We start from the raw sequence: 16865 nt of genomic DNA on the forward strand, positions 1-16865 counted from the left end.
GGGAAGTTTCTTCCTCCTGTTATTATTGTTGTTGTTGTTGTTTACTTTCACCCCTGTTTATTTTTCTGTTCTCTCTTTCTGGAAAGCCTGGAGGTCACTTTATAGTTCTTAGAGATTGTTCCTGTGTCTTAAACTTTTTCAGTGTTTTCTGTTATTTTTCTCCCTGGGACAATGATTGAACTTTATCTTCCAGCCCTTATACTGAATTTTAAATTCTGATAGTCATGTTTTAAGTATCCATGAACTCTTTTTTTTTTTTTCCATGAACTCTTTTTGTTGTTGTTCTGATTGCTGCTTTTTGACAGCAACTAGTGTTTTTGTTTTGTTTTCTTACTTTGTTTTTAGGGGTATTATGTCTTCTTTTCTTTTTTTCAGTTTTGTTGAGATGCAGTTGACATACAATATTGTATAAGTTTAAGGTGTACACCATAATGATCTGACTTACATACATCATGAAATGACGACCATATTAAGTTTAGGAAGTATCTGTCATCTCATATAGATGCAAAATTAAATCAATAGAAAAAATTTTTTTCCTGGTGATGAGAACTCTTAGGATTAACGCTCTGAACAACTTTCATATATAACATACAGCAGTGTTAATTGTATTCATGTTGTACATTCTGTCCCGTTGTTTATTCATCCTGTAACTAGAGGTTTGTGCCACTTGACTGCCTTCATGTAATCCCCCTCAATGCCTTTCCCCTGTGGTGACCAAAGATCTGATCCCTTTTTCTTTGAGTTTGCTTTTGAAGTATAATTTGAAGTACATAATAAGTACAATGTTAGTTGGGGCTTCCCAGGTGGCTCAGTGGTAAAGAATCTGCCTGGAGTGCTGGAAACACAGGAGACATGGGTCTGATCCCTGGGACAGGAAGATCCCCTGGAGGAGGGCATGGCAACCCGCTCCAGTATTCTTCCCTGGAGAATTCCATGAACAGAGAAGCCTGGAGGGGCTACAGTCCACAGGGTCACAGAGAATCGGACACGGCTGAAGTGACTGAGCACACACGCACAATGTTATTTCCTGTTACACAACAGAATGACTGGATATTTCTATATGTTTCAAAATTACCACATTTAGTTACCATTGGTCACCATGCAGGGTATTATATGATTCTTGACTATGTTCTCCCCCATAACTCATTTATTTTGTCGCTGGAAGTCTGTGCCTCTTAATCCTCCTGACTGATTTCTTTCCTCCCCCAACTCTCTGGCAACCACCTGTTTGTTCTCTGTATCCATAACTCTGTTTTGTAATGTTTGTTCATTTGTGGTTTTTTTAGATTCCACATAGAATTGAAATCAAACAGATTACGTCTTTCTCTGTCTGATTTATTTCACTTAGCCTAATACCTTATAGGTCCATCCATATTGTTGTAAGATTTCATCCTTTTTTAAGGCCAAATAATATTTCATTATATATACATATAATATATATATATATACACACACACATACACACAGACAATATATATATCACATTTTCTTTATCCATTCATTTATCAGTGGATACCTAGGTTATTTTTGAATCTTGGCTATTGTAAATAATGCTGCAGTGGATATAGGGGTGCATATATTTTTTCCTAATTAGCTTTTTTGTTTTCTTCAGATGAATACCCAACAGTAGAATTTCTAGATCATATGGTAATTCTATTTTTAATTTTTTGAGGACTCTCCATAATGTTTTCCATAGTGACTGCATCACTTTACATTCCCACCAATAGTGTAAGAGGTTTTTCGTTTTCCACATCCTTGTGAACACTTGTTATCTATGTTCTTTTTGATGACAGCCATTCTGACAGGTGTGAAGTGGTATCTCCTTGTGGTTTTGATTTGCAGAGGGGGGTAGAGGGTAGACTTAGTAGTACTAAGTCTTTTTAATGCCCTGTGAAAATATTGATTGGATTTTTAAATGTTCGTTTTTGTTCACAGAATTACCTCTGCTCAGAGTCAGCTGTTGTGTTTAATCTACCTGATCCTTCTCTCTTGAGCTGTGGGTGCTCCCCCAAGTGTCTGGATGCTCTTGGCTGTCTGTCCGTACCTAGGGATGCTGACCCAAGTCAATTAGGTGGTTGGTTGGTGGGTAGTTAGTTTACAGGTAGGTCGATTTGGTCTCCAGTGCTTCTGTTCCCTGGATCGGAGGCCAGTGGAGCACACAGCCTATACACATTTGTGGGCAGGAACCTCAGAAAAACAGTGCAGGATCCCTCATCAACTCATGTTTTGAAAAGGTCTGAGTAAGAAGTGGGAAAGGGTACTTAACCAAGGGGCAGATTGGAGAGAGCAGCTTTTTCCTGTAACAAACTGAGATTTCACAGCAATCTAAAAATGGTATTTTTGTTGTTGTTTGTTTGTATTTGTTTTTAAAAGTTATTTTTATTTCTCAACCATTTCTTACACCAAGGACATCTTGCAGTGTCTGGAGACCATTTTGGTTTTAACAGGTGGTGGGGGAGGGAGAAAGTGCTGCTAGCTCCTAGTGAGTTGCGGCCCGGGATGCAGCTAAACACCCTGAGACCCACAGAGCATCCCGCACAGCAGAGGGTTAGTGCTAGTTAGTGTTAGCCACTCAGTCGGGTCTGATTCTTGGCAACCCCATGGACTGTAGCCTGCCAGGCTCCTCTGTCCACGAAATTCTCCAGGCAAGAATACTGGGCAGAGTGGGTTGCCATGCCCTCCTCCAGGGGATCTTCCCAGTCCAGGGGTGGAACCCACATTTCTTGCGTCTCCTGCATTGGCAGGCGGGTTCTTTACCACTAGCATCACCTGGGAAGCTCTTTTAATTGGTGAAGAGATGGGAATTCTATTAAATAGGTTCTGATTCCCGCAGCCATAAGTGTTCCATAGCAACATCTCAGATGGTCAGTCAGTCTGTACAGAAAGTCTTGTAATGGATTGAAAGCCTCTTTTTTTGTGGACATTTAGATTGCTCCGCAGTTTTTACTGCTGTTAAAACCAATTCATTGAACACCCTTTTGTGCACTAAGCCACTTATTTTCCACAAGATAAATTTAAGAGGTGAAATTATTGGGTCAAAACATGCAGACACTTGCTCTGGGTTGCCAGATTGCACCCCTAAGGTCCAAACTAACTCTCCATCAGCATCATGTAATGTTCCTTTTCTTAAACCCTCATGAAGGCTGAGTATTATCGTTGTTTAATCCTTGTCAACTTGGTGGATTCTAAATTGCATCTGATTGTTTTATTTGTGTCAGTTTAATTATTAGTGAATTATTGAGCTCTTTCTCATAAGCTTATTAGGCATTAGCATTTCTTCCTATGTAAAAAATTGCCTATGAACATGAATTTCAGATCCAGATTGATTCATTTCTTGTTTACATTTCTATTTTCTTCCTCACTGATTAGTTTTGAGACTTGCATAACTCAATTTTATTACTACATTACTTAATACAATTTCCTTTATTCCTCTCTCAAGAGGCTAGAGTTCTATGAGTAAGTTATTTATGCATTTATTTTTTAAGGATGGGAATGGCCATGATACATTCTGGAGACTTGCAAGTTTGGGAACACCCTGGTTGACTGGGAATGTTTGGGTTGTCATCTGTTGCCTTCAGGTTCTATAGGTGTCATCCCCGTGGCTGGTTGGCCTCCTTCCTCCCTTACCCACATGTCTGTCTGTCATCATGCAGTCATCCTTTCATTGATGGATGCCCAGGTCACTAGTGCTTTACTGCTGCCTCTCTGCTGGCGTTTAGTCATGTGGAAGAGAAGATGATGCTTTCTGTGTGGATTCCTCTAAATTTCCCTGATGGCTGGTCCTTCCAGGATATACTTGAGCCCGTGGGATGTCCTTCTGTAATGTCTTTACTTATTGCTTTCTCAGTATCTGCTCTGATCTTGCCTTCTCTCCCTTCCTACACATGACTTCCAAGTTTCTGCTGTCTTTGCTTATCATCTTTTCCTCTGTGTATTAGGATTACATGAATTGATTTTCCTGAGTCATTAATTTCTTTCCTTAGTATTGGATCTGTGGTTAACTATATCCAGTGTATGAGTTTTCTTTCTTAAATTTTAAATTGCCTATTCAAGTAATATGTGCATAATTAAAAATATTTAACACATAAAGGCTTGTAATAAAGATACCCTTTTTTGGCCCGTTTTCCCTTGTCCTTGTTCTCTTCCCCACAAGCAAGTACCTCTAACATACTTTAAGCTGTTTCTTTGGGTCTTTTCCCTCTTTATCTCTAAATAATAAACTTTTACCATTTCTTGATGTACTAAGTTCTGACATTATTTATCTCACATTACTGTAGAGGAGGAATCCGCGCTGTTCACATCCTGCATCTTTCCAGTGTTGTGATATCATTTTAATTGAATCAGTAAATAGTTTTATGTTGCTGCGACCCCGTGACTGTGATCACCCCAGGGCCCAAGTTATATCCTGTGCTTTTTCTTTTCTTTTGTTCAGCCTTTTGCTTTTCTGGGAGTGTGTACTTACCTTTTCTTCTTGAGATCCTGCTGAAAGCACTGTTTTTTCCTCCTCCTGCTCCCAGACCTCTGTTTCTAAGCATTCTCTCTCTCTCTCTCTCTCTCTCTCTCTCTCTCTCTCTCTCTCTCGGCCCTTTCTGGGAGCCCCTCTGGAGCCCTCGCCCCTCCGCCCCCCCCAATGTGGATGGGTCAGCCCCTGGTGGCCCAGCACCCTGGCTTTGACCTCTCTGTAGGCGGTGTGCACTGTTTTTCTGGGGCCCGTGTCTTCCTCTTTTCTGGATTATTATGTTGCTCCAGACCTGCTCTGTTGGCACTTGTGCAACATGTGAGACCAAGTGGGGCAGAGGAAAGGGTCCCCCCTCCACTTTTTTAAGACTCTTGCAAATTGAAGAAACATTTTGAATCATTTAAAGAGCACTGTTAGTTTCAAATGCTCTTAAAGAGTTTTCTGTTACCAATTATGCACTGGAATACCAAAGCTGAAATGGTTTTAGTGTCTCCTTAAACTTTGCTCCCTGATGGTTAACCAGACATGTGCTGACAGCAGGCTTGGTATCAACTCCAGCCTGAGATGGATGGTGACTAAACTGGGCGCCTGTTACTTCTGCCTCCGAACAGCAGTGGCCCAGAGAGGTTAGCTGTCGCCCGTCACTGTGGAGGTTTTCCAGTGAAGGAAGGGCCCAGGGCACAGGCGTGAGGAGGGCTGTTGGGTCCTTTTCCCCAGTGGGGTGGGGAGGGGGTGGTCAACATAACAAAACTCTTGGATGCTGAAATGCATCGTTTGCCATGTATGTGGGTGACCAGTCTTCAGAGCATTCACCTGTATGATGAGATGTCACAGGACTGTAAAGTGCATCCCTCAGCCCCTTGAATGGGGGGTCCTCGTCTCCCCCGTGGCCCTCCAGTATCCCAGGTGCCAACTGGCGGAGAATGCAGGGTAACACCAGCCGGTGACACAGGGAATGTGCACATGAGAACCTGGCTCATCTAAGAGCATCTGAAGTGCTCTGGTCTGGATGCCCCCGAAGTGAGAGGCTTCGGTTCAGGTAGTTAACATGGGGAGTCTTCCCGGGGGCTTAGGGAGGGTGGAAGCCAGACGGGGAGGGGGAGCCAGTGTGTGGGTGACCCCTGGGCACCCCCTGGGTGACCAAAGTCACCCCCAGAGGCGCTCACCTTGGGACCACCTGCCATCTGTGCTCCGGCCGGGCCTGCGGGCATCTTTAGGATGAAGGTGCAGATGCTCTGGCAGGAGGTTAGAAGTCGTGGCCTGGCAGGCAGCTGTCCTAACCCTGCAGGGACCCCAACAGCCTCCGCTGTGAGGATAGAGAAGCCCACGCCTGGGCTCACCTCCATCCCAAGATGGCCTGAAGCAGACGGCCTGGTGTGTCGCATCGCCAGCTGGGAAGGCTGGGTGGATCAGGGGACAGTCAGCTGAGTAGAAATAAGGCAGAGACAGGAAGCACCCTACCCTCACCCACCACTCTGCATGCCTAAGAGGGTTTTTGTAAACAAGGGGGAAATTAGAAAATAAAATTAGCTTGCATGATTTCAGATGGGAATGGATACCTCCTTGCCTGACTTCTCCCCGCCCCCCGCTTTTTTTAATTCCCACGAAAACCTCAAGCAGAGTTAATAATGTATGAAAATTAGGTACCATGTGTGTACTTTGTTATGTTTTTATTAAGCAGCCAGTTGACTTAAAAATAACACAACGCGACAGTTGACATAATGGCAGACGCCTTGGCGTGTATGGCAACATCCTCTTTGAATGTTGTCAGATTTTCCATTACACAAGGACACTTTAAAAAAAGAGGCTTTCAGAATTATCACATAATAGGAAATTATATCAAGTTACAGTTCAATAAAACAAATTGCCCAACACAAATTCCAATTTTTAAAGATGGCTTGGTCAGTTAGAACTAGTCCGCGGAAGTTGGTTTCTACAGATTGTTTAAAAATCCCACCATAGACTCACTTCTGTCTTCCTGGAGTTTCTCTAGGCTATTGGGGTTTGGCCTACTCTTCTTTTTTTTTTTTTTTTGGCCTTCTCTTCTGTCCCCTTCCTGTCCTCTGCCCTCTGGCCTGTTAGGCAGCAGGAGAAGTCACAGGTCGTGGGCCCAGCGGTTTCCAGGACCTCAGCAGGTGCCCCACCTGCTGCCCCGTGGGCTGGCTCGGGGGCTTCGGGCTGGGGTGGGTTCCCTCTCCCAGGTTTCCAACTCCAGCCTGTCATTTCTTTTCTTTTTTTTTTACAAACAAGATTTAATAATGCTCACAAGACTAGTTTGCCCCCAAATAGGAAAACTACACATTGTTTCAAAAGGTTACAAATTCAATGCCTGAAAATCCCACAGGTAAGCAGCAGGACTGACAGAGTCTGTTTTGGGAGCCATCTGCTAGCCAATGAGCAGGCTTCTGTCCAGGAAATCTTTTATCATGGGGATAAAGGGAGTGGACAACAGTATTTATATCCCACGCTGCAACTCTCCCCATTTAGCCTCCCTCAGTACCGCCTGTTCATCTTCTTGAACTTCTCGTAATGATAATCATCCGTGGCCTTCTCATTAGCAGGACGCTTGCGGTTGGGAGGGGACCCTTCAGGCTCCGGCTTCTCTGTGTCCCCCACGCGCAAGGGTCGGGCTTTGGGCTCCTCTTTGTTTCTCTGTATGGGAGCGTTGAGCTCCTCATGGTAAAAGCGGTTGTGCTGCACGTAGTTCACCGCCATGTTGGTGGGCACGAACGAGGTCTCGCTGTCTTTCTTCTTGTTCTGCTGCTCAGCCAGCAGACGGGCCTTGGCATCCTCTGTGGAAATGATGTTTTTTATTTTTGCATCGATGCCGAGGTCCACCTCGGGGATGCTGCTCAGCATCTGGTTGGAGAGCATCTCCTCCGTCTTCTTTGCTGAGGAAACCCGGATGTTTTCCGGCAGCTCATAAAGGCAATCCTCTGCATTCTTTGGCTTGACTTTCTGTTCCTCGTGTTCCACGATCCCTTTCCGCTTCTTCAGCTCTGTCTCAATGTACTTCATCATGTCGGCATCCTCGTCCCTTCGGTGGTTTCTGCGGAAAATGATGTCCCCAGATGGAGGTCTTCCTCTTCGCTGATCTTTTTTTTTTTTTTTTCTTCTCTTCGCTGATCTTATCTTTGCCCCTTTCCTTTAGTTTCTTCATGTCCACCATCCCGCCTGTCTTCATCTGAAAGGGATCATCCACTAGAGTGGTCTCTTCTTGTACTTTCTCTCCCACCAGCAGGGCAACAGCACTCACCCCGTTGGGCCTCTTCCTCAAGTTCTGCACCTCTCGGGTCTCTTCCAGTTTTAATCGAACCTCCTCTGAGTCCTGCTCATCTTCCTCTAACTCCGAGTTGGCACAGCACCGGCGGAAAGTCTTCCCGGTGACCGGCATAGTTGCACCGGCCCCGCGGTCTAGAGCCGCCGAGCCTCCGCCCAGCCTGTCATTTCTTGATGGAGCGCTGCCCATGGTGGAAGGGCTGCAGGCTTCTCTGGTCGCTGTGCAGGGACCCGTGGGCTCTCCTGCCCCTCCATGGTGGTGCCGGATGGCCGCCTCCTCTGTGTGTGTGTGTGCGTGTGTGATTGCACCTGGCCCTAGGAGGCTCACTCCACAGCGCGTCTTCCTCATGGTCTCGGGTGTGGTAATTAGCCAGCAAAACAGTTGTCTCGTGTCAGTGCATTTGGTGGACCTGCAGGGTGAGAGAGTGGTCAGCAGGCCGGTTTCAGTGAGTTGGCACGGTCAGGTCATCTTTCCTGGCGGCAGGAGTTGGTGGACCCAGGAAGGACGGCGGGCTCATGGAGGGAAGGTTCTGGAGCTGTTGAGAAGGACTCATGGGCTGCTGGGTGTGGGGCATCTTGTCTCTTAGCTCCCGTCCTTACTTCCGAGGGGACGTGCCAGCCGTGTCCCCCATCAGCAGCTTCCTGGGGCTGCCCGCTCGTGCCTCCTGACGTCAGCAGCTGTGGGCCATCTTCTGCCGAGCCATCATTATCTCATGGTGTTTTAAAACGTAATTGCAGAGGAGACGTTTGATCTCGATGACTTGCACCGTAAGACTTTCTTGGAATCTTTGCGAGGGGTGGGTTGGAACAGAACTTTTCCATCTACACCACGGTCTATAAAAATCCTAGTAACTGACTTCATGGGGCTTGAGCTTTTCTTTTGTTATTTCCTTCACTCTCTGATTAGATTTTGCTCATGTGCAGGACGGAACAGTCTGACAGGAAATAACCAGCAGTAAAATATCTCAAGGGCAAGATTGTACCTGGCACCACCCCCATAAGGACGGCTCAGGGTTGACTGCCCCAGCAGTAGGGCTGACCTCAGAAGCCCCTGTCCAGGTGATCTTTGGCTCCTAAGGAGCCAGGTCGACAGGACCTCGGCTGGGAGTCTGGAGGCCTGGCACTTTCCCCAGCCTGGCCATGGCCTTGAGCGTGCTCTCTCAACTGACTCCACCCCTCCATGGTGCTCAAAATCAATCTGGGAACAAGAAGACCTGCTCCTGACTTCTCAGAATGCTCAGGGTGACAAATTGGTTGTCACCATCTAAGGGGCCATTTGTTTCCCTGGTGTGAAGACAGACTTTTAAGGGAGGAAATTAACATTTCAGTTTACATTCGTGGGCCCTTTGAGGAAGGAGGTGCTCCTTTTAGTCGGCTGTTGTCTAAAAATGAAGAAAAGACCTAAACTGGTTTTTGTGAGAACATACAGAAACACTCAGAAGAAGTTGTAATTATTCACACCTTTTTGCGAAATCGTGTTGGAAGCAAGTCTGAGACACCGTCTTGCTCCAGGAGGGAACCTTCAGTCAGGGGTTCCTGGGTACCTGTTATGTTCAGAAATGTAAAGAAATCTCTTTTCTCGGTCCCTCCAGCACGGCTGCTTGCGCCTGTCAGCTGGGTGGTTGGACATTCCTGAGAGGAGCAGGCAGGTGGTGGCAGCAGCAGACACACGTCTCTGTGTCTCCCCCTTCACACCCTCCCAGCCTGGACAGGTGTCCCCAGCCGCAGAGCCACGCCCTCTGCTGAGCTTCTCTGGAAAGAGCAGAATCTCAAGGCAGCTGGAATTCTGACTGCGTGGACCACGGTGCGAGTCTGGAAGCGGCTGGTGTCTGCAACAGCCTGGAGGTGCTCCTTCATTTCGTGTTTTATGTCACCGTCCACTGGATCGTTCCACAGACTGAAGGGACCTGCCTTTAAAGATGCTTCTGCAGCGAGTGGTGGACCGCCCACCACCATGGCCATCTCCATGTCTGGTGATTCGGGGCTCCCACGTGTCCCAGCCCCCCAACCTGCTGGCAGAGGTCTCCACCTCTGTCTTGGGTGATGGTTACCCCAGCAGCACCTTGTCCCACCTCTGATCCCAGCCGGGGGATGTCCTGAGTCCTGGCCATGCCTTGCCATCCCTCTCTTGGCTTTTCCTGGCTCAGCCCTGACTTCCCTTGGCCTCTCGCTCCTCTGCCTCATCCTCCGCAGCCCTTGGCCTTCTGGTTCAGTTGCCGCTTGCCCGGCAGGGGGGGGGGGCCTGCACCGCCTGCGCCCTTCCCTATAAATGTCTTGTGGTGAAGATGAATACAGAGGCCAGTGCTGCCCGGGGTGGGCACACCTTCCCCTCCCTCTACCAGGGACTCCCGCCCCACCCTCAGCTCTGCTTCCATTCAGCCTTCCCCAAACTTGAGGGCCTGTACCCCACCAGCCCACCACACACTGGCCACCCTGTGTTCCCTGGTGCTGACTGCCTCTGGGGCTGCCCCTTGCTTGTGGCCGCCCCGTTTATCAGTGGACAGGCTGGAGCCACACTGGTCTCCCTCACCCTGGCCCACCTCTCCTACTGCTGCTGATAGGCCTGCAGGCCTCTCCCGAGGTCAGTACCAGTGACCTTGAAGCACTCTTCCAGTTCCTCGTTGCTCTGGAGGCTTCCTCATCCTGCTTCCTCTTAGCCGAGTATCCAGTTCACTCACCTTAGGTTTGGTCCTTCCGATTCTTCAGCCACAGGTAGAAACATCCAGTCACACTGAGGTCCTGCAGTGGCTTTTTGCTAAACCACTAAGGAGCAAGATCCAGGTCAGGGCTGGTTTTGGTTTCATTTGTCAAAAGGAAATGGCCCCAGGGTCCCTGTGTGTCTCCATCCGCTGAGGCTGAGTGCAAAGGAGGGCAGCCGCTTGGGCTGCCTTGAGCTTTGGGCAGAATGCTGGGGTCACCAGTGCTGTTAGCTTCTCCACCTCACAACGGGGTGGTAATAGTTCCTTTCGTGCACACCCAGGGCTGAGAATAGGACCAGGCTAGAGTGGGGGTCACCAGTTATTTGTGTGGTGGACATTTGGCCCAGAAAGCCAGGGCTATGTCTGGTTCTCCCCTATGTTCGTGGCACCTTGGATAGGGCATGACTTGTAGCCAGTGCTCATAAACTTCTGAACTGAAGCTTCTAGATGAAACAAGAAAGGCCACATGACTCCCTGGAGAGAATGTGGAGTTTGGTGTCTAGAGGCCTGGGGTTTGGTTCCATGTCTGCCTCTTGCATCCTGTGGACGACCCCTGAGCAAGCCTCACCCCCTGAAGGTCCATTTCTCCTTGACTTCAACAGGTGTGTGATGACATGCTTTGCTGTCAGCTCGTCGTGCTCCAGACGTGGAACTTAGTGATCCCTGCCCCCCTCCAAGAGGATGGCTGATTCCTCTGGCTTGGCCCTGCCCCTCCCCAGGGCTTCTGTATCCCCCAGACGCCCCCTCCTCATTCTGAGAACTGCCTGCATTCTGAGAAGTCTCATGCACTTGTGTTTATTTGGAAGCAAAATGGTCCTCTGAAGCCGTCTGGAGCTCGCTTAGGTCCTCGTGACTGTGGCTCAGGCCCGTATGACAGCAGGCTCAGGGCTACTTCTTAGTAGAGAGAAGAGGAGGGACTGGATGGTGACTGTAGCTCAGGCCACCAGTGTGGTTTCTCTGGGGGATGCAGATAAGGACACACCTGTTAGTGGGCTGTTCAGAGCAATCGGGATCAGTTGGGCAGAGGTACAAAGCCAGGAGCCTACCAGGGGGCTATATCTACCCCAGTGACTTTACCTTTACCAGATGCATGCTTGAAAACAGAATGTGACTGCCCTGGTAGAGCTTAGGGAGCTTGTCCTCTGTGGTGTGGCCACAGTCTTCACCCTGCCCTGATGTCTCATATGTGGTCACTTCACTCATTCTCTTGCCTGGTGCCTCAGGTCATGATCACATTTGCGGGTCCTGTGATGGAGCATTGTGACCTTTGTGTTCAACCAGCTTATTTGTACGTTAGGCACTTAGAGCATGATCATCTTGATTAAAAAGAAAGCTCTTTCTTTTCTCAGTGGATTTAAGCATGAGTCAGGGAGGTTTGGGCCTAGATAGTCCAATCCTCTGTTCTTTGCCACCACCACCCCACCACCCCTGCCACCTTCAGAGATGTGGCGTGAGAGGAATGGGCTGACCTCCAGACGGTTACCTGGCTCCTGGGGGTATCTTGGCCTGGAACTGCCTTTGGAAGGTTTGGGTTTCACTTTGAGACACTAGAGCCTGTATGGTTTGCAGACTGTCTGCTTTGCAAAATGGACCCTTTCAGATGATTTAAAAAAAAAAACAACAAGCAAACAGGGCTTCCCTGGTGGTCCAGTGGTTAAGAATCCACCTGCCAATGCAAGGGACACAGGTTTCATCCCTGGTCTGAGAAGATCCCACATGCTATGGGGCAACTAAGCCAATGCAATGCAACTACTGAGGCCGTGAGCTGCAACTGCTGAAGCGTGCGTGCCTGGAGCATGTGCTCTGCAGCAAGAGAAGCGACTGCACACAGCCAAGAGTCGCCCCCCTCACCTCAACCAGAGAAGGCCCACAACAGAAATGAAGATCCAGCGCAGCCAAAAATAAAATAAAAAATCTTAAAAATGAAAAAACGAAAAGCAAAAGTCCTCCATCGCGGTGTTGTAGGTTGTGTCCCCACAGGCCTGTTGTGGTTTATATTTTCCTTGACGTTTGTGTCCTCATTAACTTGAAAGCCACAGCGTGCTACAGGAGTCTGTATGCAGCACCCCTTTTCTCCTTTTTCTTTCTCATTTGTTTCCTAAAAAAAAAAAAGAAAAAAATCTACTGCTTTCTTGCCTTGAGATGTAAATTCCACATTCTGGCTGCATTGAATTCCAAGTTTTTCCGAGAAAAGGCTTAAATTTATTAGGTTAGTTCACAATGTTCTCATAGAGAACTTTTACTCTGGGGCATGGAGCCATGTGTGGTCGGGGTTGTTTTAAGATAAATAATGAAAGAGTCAGCATCACATCCTTTACAGAAAGTCGGGCTGTGCCTGTACTGCAGTAATTGTCACACGTGATCCACAAGCTTGGTCCAGGGCAGTGGGCACAGGGCTGGGGTGGAAGGTCACGCGGATGCTCCCGCAGTTTCCGTTGGCGTTGATGGCACCCCTGGGTCAGTGCAGAATTGGATGGGCGATGTGGGGACCTGAGGACCCTTAGGAAGAGTGCTTTTACTGGGAATTGTTCCCTGTCATCTGGCCAGGATCTGGTTTCTCCATAGTGTTAAAGAGTGGGAGGCAGATAACAGGATCACAAACAAGCCTTTGTGTGTAATGGACTCTCAGCATCTCAGAGCCTTGGTCTGCTTGTGTCACTGGAGATGGCCACATTGTTTTGTATTTACCTCTAAACAGGGGAACCAAAACCAAGAGGTCCTCTTTGGGGAATAAAAATCATGCTTTCTCAGAGGCTAGCTTGGAACATATTCACGGTTATATAGATGTGTATAAGTATCCATCTGCCTGCAGACATGTACATGTAGAACACACACATATCAACATGCATACAGACACTGATGTGAATATAAAGTGCTGGCAGCAGCTTATCACAGTTCACTGCCGAATGTTGATTTCTAGATGTTTGGATTCCATAACCTAATGACGTGAAAAATAGGAAGGGGGTCCCGTATGGATTGCCAACATCATGTTTTCTAAGGTTGTTAAACATTATTTTGGTGGTGGATGGTAACTAGACTTACTGTGATGATCTTTTTGCACTATATACAAGTACAGAATCCCGTTGTACACCTGAAACTGATATAATGTTATATGTCAATTATGTCTCAGTAAAAATTATTTTAGTTGTAAGATACATTCAACATAAAATTTAACATCCTGCCCATTTTAAAGTGTATAGTTCAATATGGTCATATACATTCATGTTGTGCATCCAAGATCATTTTACAAGAAAAAGAGCAAGACAGATAGGCCCCATTTCCTGTCCTAATCATTTCATAGAGGAAAGAGTGCCAAAAGGGAAACAAGGAAGGAAGGGTGGCATCTTGTGTGTGTAGGTGTGTGTGCACACACCTAGTCACTCAGTTGTGTTTGACTTTTTCTGACCCTCTGGACTGTAGCCCACCAGGCTCCCTCTGTCCATGGAATTTTCCAGGCAAGAACACTGGAATGGGTTGCCTTTTCCTTCTCCAGGGGATTTTCCTGACCCAGGGATCAAACCCATCTCTCCTTCATTGGCAGGCAAATTCTTTACCCATTGAGCCTCTGGGAAAGCCCAGCTGGCATCTTGATAAAGGATGCTCCTCCCACATCTGTGGTAGAAAAGCACAGAGAAGAAAATAATCATTTATGGAAACATAATAGTGCAGAGGGACAGAGGGCAAGGAGCTCTGTATAGCCTCTACTCATATGTGTAAAATGCTAACCTTCTTATTTTGCCATCACACTTAAAAACTAATATAATGTTGTCTGCCAATTATATCTTTTTTATTTTTTTATTTTTTTTTTATTAGTTGGAGGCCAATCACTTCACAACATTTCAGTGGGTTTTGTCATACATTGATATGAATCAGCCATGGATTTACATGTATTCCCCATCCCGATCCCCGCTCCCACCTCCCTCTCCTCCCGATTCCCCCGGGTCCTCCCAGTGCACCAGGCTGGAGCACTTGTCTCATGCATCCCACCTGGGCTGGTGATCTGTTTCACCATAGATAGTATACATGCTGTTCTTTTGGAATATCCCACCCTCACCTTCTCCCACAGAGTTCAAAAGTCTGTTCTGTACTTCTGTGTCTCTTTTTCTGTTTTGCATATAGGGTTATCGTTACCACCTTTCTAAATTCCATATATATGTGTTAGTATGCTGTAATGTTCTTTATCTTTCTGGCTTACTTCACTCTGTATAAGGGGCTCCAGCTTCATCCATCTCATTAGGACTGGTTCAAATGAATTTTTTTTAATGGCTGAGTAATATTCCATGGTGTATATGTACCACAGCTTCCTTATCCATTCATCTGCTGATGGGCATCTAGGTTGCTTCCATGTCCTGGCTATTATAAACAGTGCTGTGATGAACACTGGGGTGCACATGTCTCTTTCAGATCTGGTTTCCTCAGTGTGTATGCCCAGGAGTGGGATTGCTGGGTCATATGGCAGTTCTATTTCCAGTTTTATAGGGAATCTCCACACTGTACTCCATAGTGGCTGTACTAGTTTGCATTCCCACCAACAGTGTAAGAGGGTTCCCTTTTCTCCACACCCTCTCCAGCATTTATTGCTTGTAGACTTTTGGATAGCAGCCATCCTGACTGGCATGTAATGGTACCTCATTGTGGTTTTGATTTGCATTTCTCTGATAATGAGTGATGTTGAGCATCTTTTCATGTGTTTGTTAGCCATCTGTATGTCTTCTTTGGAGAAATGTCTGTTTAGTTCTTTGGCCCATTTTTTGATTGGGTCATTTATTTTTCTGGAATTGAGCTGCAGGAGTTGCTTGTATATTTTTGAGATTAATCCTTTGTCTGTTTCTTCATTTGCTATTATTTTCTCCCATTCTGAGGGCTGCCTTTTCACCTTGCTTATCGTTTCCTTTGTTGTGCAAAAGCTTTTAAGTTTCATTAGGTCCCATTTGTTTAGTTTTGCTTTTATTTCCAATATTCTGGGAGGTGGGTCATAGAGGATCTTGCTGTGATTTATGTCGGAGAGTGTTTTGCCTATGTTCTCCTCTAGGAGTTTTATAGTTTCTGGTCTTACATTTAGATCTTTAATCCATTTTGAGTTTATTTTTGTGTATGGTGTTAGAAAGTGTTCTAGTTTCATTCTTTTACAAGTGGTTGACCAGTTTTTCCAGCACCACTTGTTAAAGAGGTTGTCTTTTTTCCAATGTATATCCTCGCCTCCTTTGTCAAAGATAAGGTGTCCATAGGTTCGTGGATTTATCTCTGGGCTTTCTATTCTGTTCCATTGATCTATATTTCTGTCTTTGTGCCAGTACCATACTGTCCTGATGACTGTGGCTTTGTAGTAGAGTCTGAAGTCAGGCAGGTTGATTCCTCCAGTTCCATTCTTCTTTCTCAAGATTACTTTGGCTATTTGAGGTTTTTTGTATTTCCATACAAATTGTGAAATTCTTTGGTCTAGTTCTGTGAAAAATACCGTTGGTAGCTTGATAGGGATTGCATTGAATCTATAGACTGCTTTGGGTAGAATAGCCATTTTGACAATATTGATTCTTCCAATCCACGAACACGGTATGTTTCTCCCTCTGTTTGTGTCCTCTTTGATTTCTTTCATCAGTGTTTTATAGTTTTCTATGTATAGGTCTTTTGTTTCTTTAGGTAGATATACTCCTAAGTATTTTATTCTTTTTGTTGCAGTGGTGAATGGTATTGTTTCCTTAATTTCTCTTTCTGTTTTCTCATTGTTAGTGTATAGGAATGCAAGGATTTCTGTGTGTTAATTTTATATCCTGCAACTTTACTATATTCATTGATTAGCTCTAGTAATTTTCTGGTAGAGTCTTTAGGGTTTTCTATGTAGAGGATCATGTCATCTGCAAACAGTGAGAGTTTCTCTTCTTCTTTTCCTATCTGGATTCCTTTTACTTCTTTTTCTGCTCTGATTGCTGTGGCCAGAACTTCCAACACTATGTTGCATAGTAGTGGTGAGAGTGGGCACCCTTGTCTTGTTCCTGATTTCAGGGGAAATGCTTTCAATTTTTCACCATTGAGGGTGATGCTTGCTGTGGGTTTGTCATATATAGCTTTTATTATGTTGAGGTATGTTCCTTCTATTCCTGCTTTTTGGAGAGTTTTAATCATAAATGAGTGTTGAATTTTGTCAAAGGCTTTCTCTGCATCTATTGAGATAATCATAGGGTTTTTATCTTTCAATTTGTTAATGTGGTGTATTACATTGATTGATTTGTGGATATTAAAGAATCCTTGCATTCCTGGGATAAAGCCTACTTGGTCATGGTGTATGATTTTTTTAATATGTTGTTGGATTCTGTTTGCTAGAATTTTGTTAAGGATTTTTGCATCTATGTTCATCAGTGATATTGGCCTGTAGTTTTCTTTTTTTGTGGCATCTTTGTCTGGTTTTGGAATTAGGGTGATGGTGGCCT

The 16865-nt window shown here is 45.9% G+C and overlaps 2 protein-coding genes across 2 annotated transcripts in view; one reads left to right on the forward strand and one right to left on the reverse strand.

The window, feature by feature from the left end:
* DTD1 (D-aminoacyl-tRNA deacylase 1) overlaps window positions 1-16865 on the forward strand; it is a 101578-nt gene that overhangs the window by 60029 nt on the left and 24684 nt on the right. The window lies entirely within an intron of this gene.
* LOC133044358 (splicing factor C9orf78-like) lies at window positions 6692-7888 on the reverse strand. The gene is given in 3 exon segments (XM_061125743.1): window positions 6692-7503; window positions 7506-7557; window positions 7590-7888. Coding segments are annotated over 3 exon segments (867 nt in total). The 5' UTR covers window positions 7854-7888; the 3' UTR covers window positions 6692-6952.

Source organism: Dama dama, chromosome 23 (assembly GCF_033118175.1).
Source record: "Dama dama isolate Ldn47 chromosome 23, ASM3311817v1, whole genome shotgun sequence".
NCBI lineage: Eukaryota > Metazoa > Chordata > Mammalia > Artiodactyla > Cervidae > Dama > Dama dama.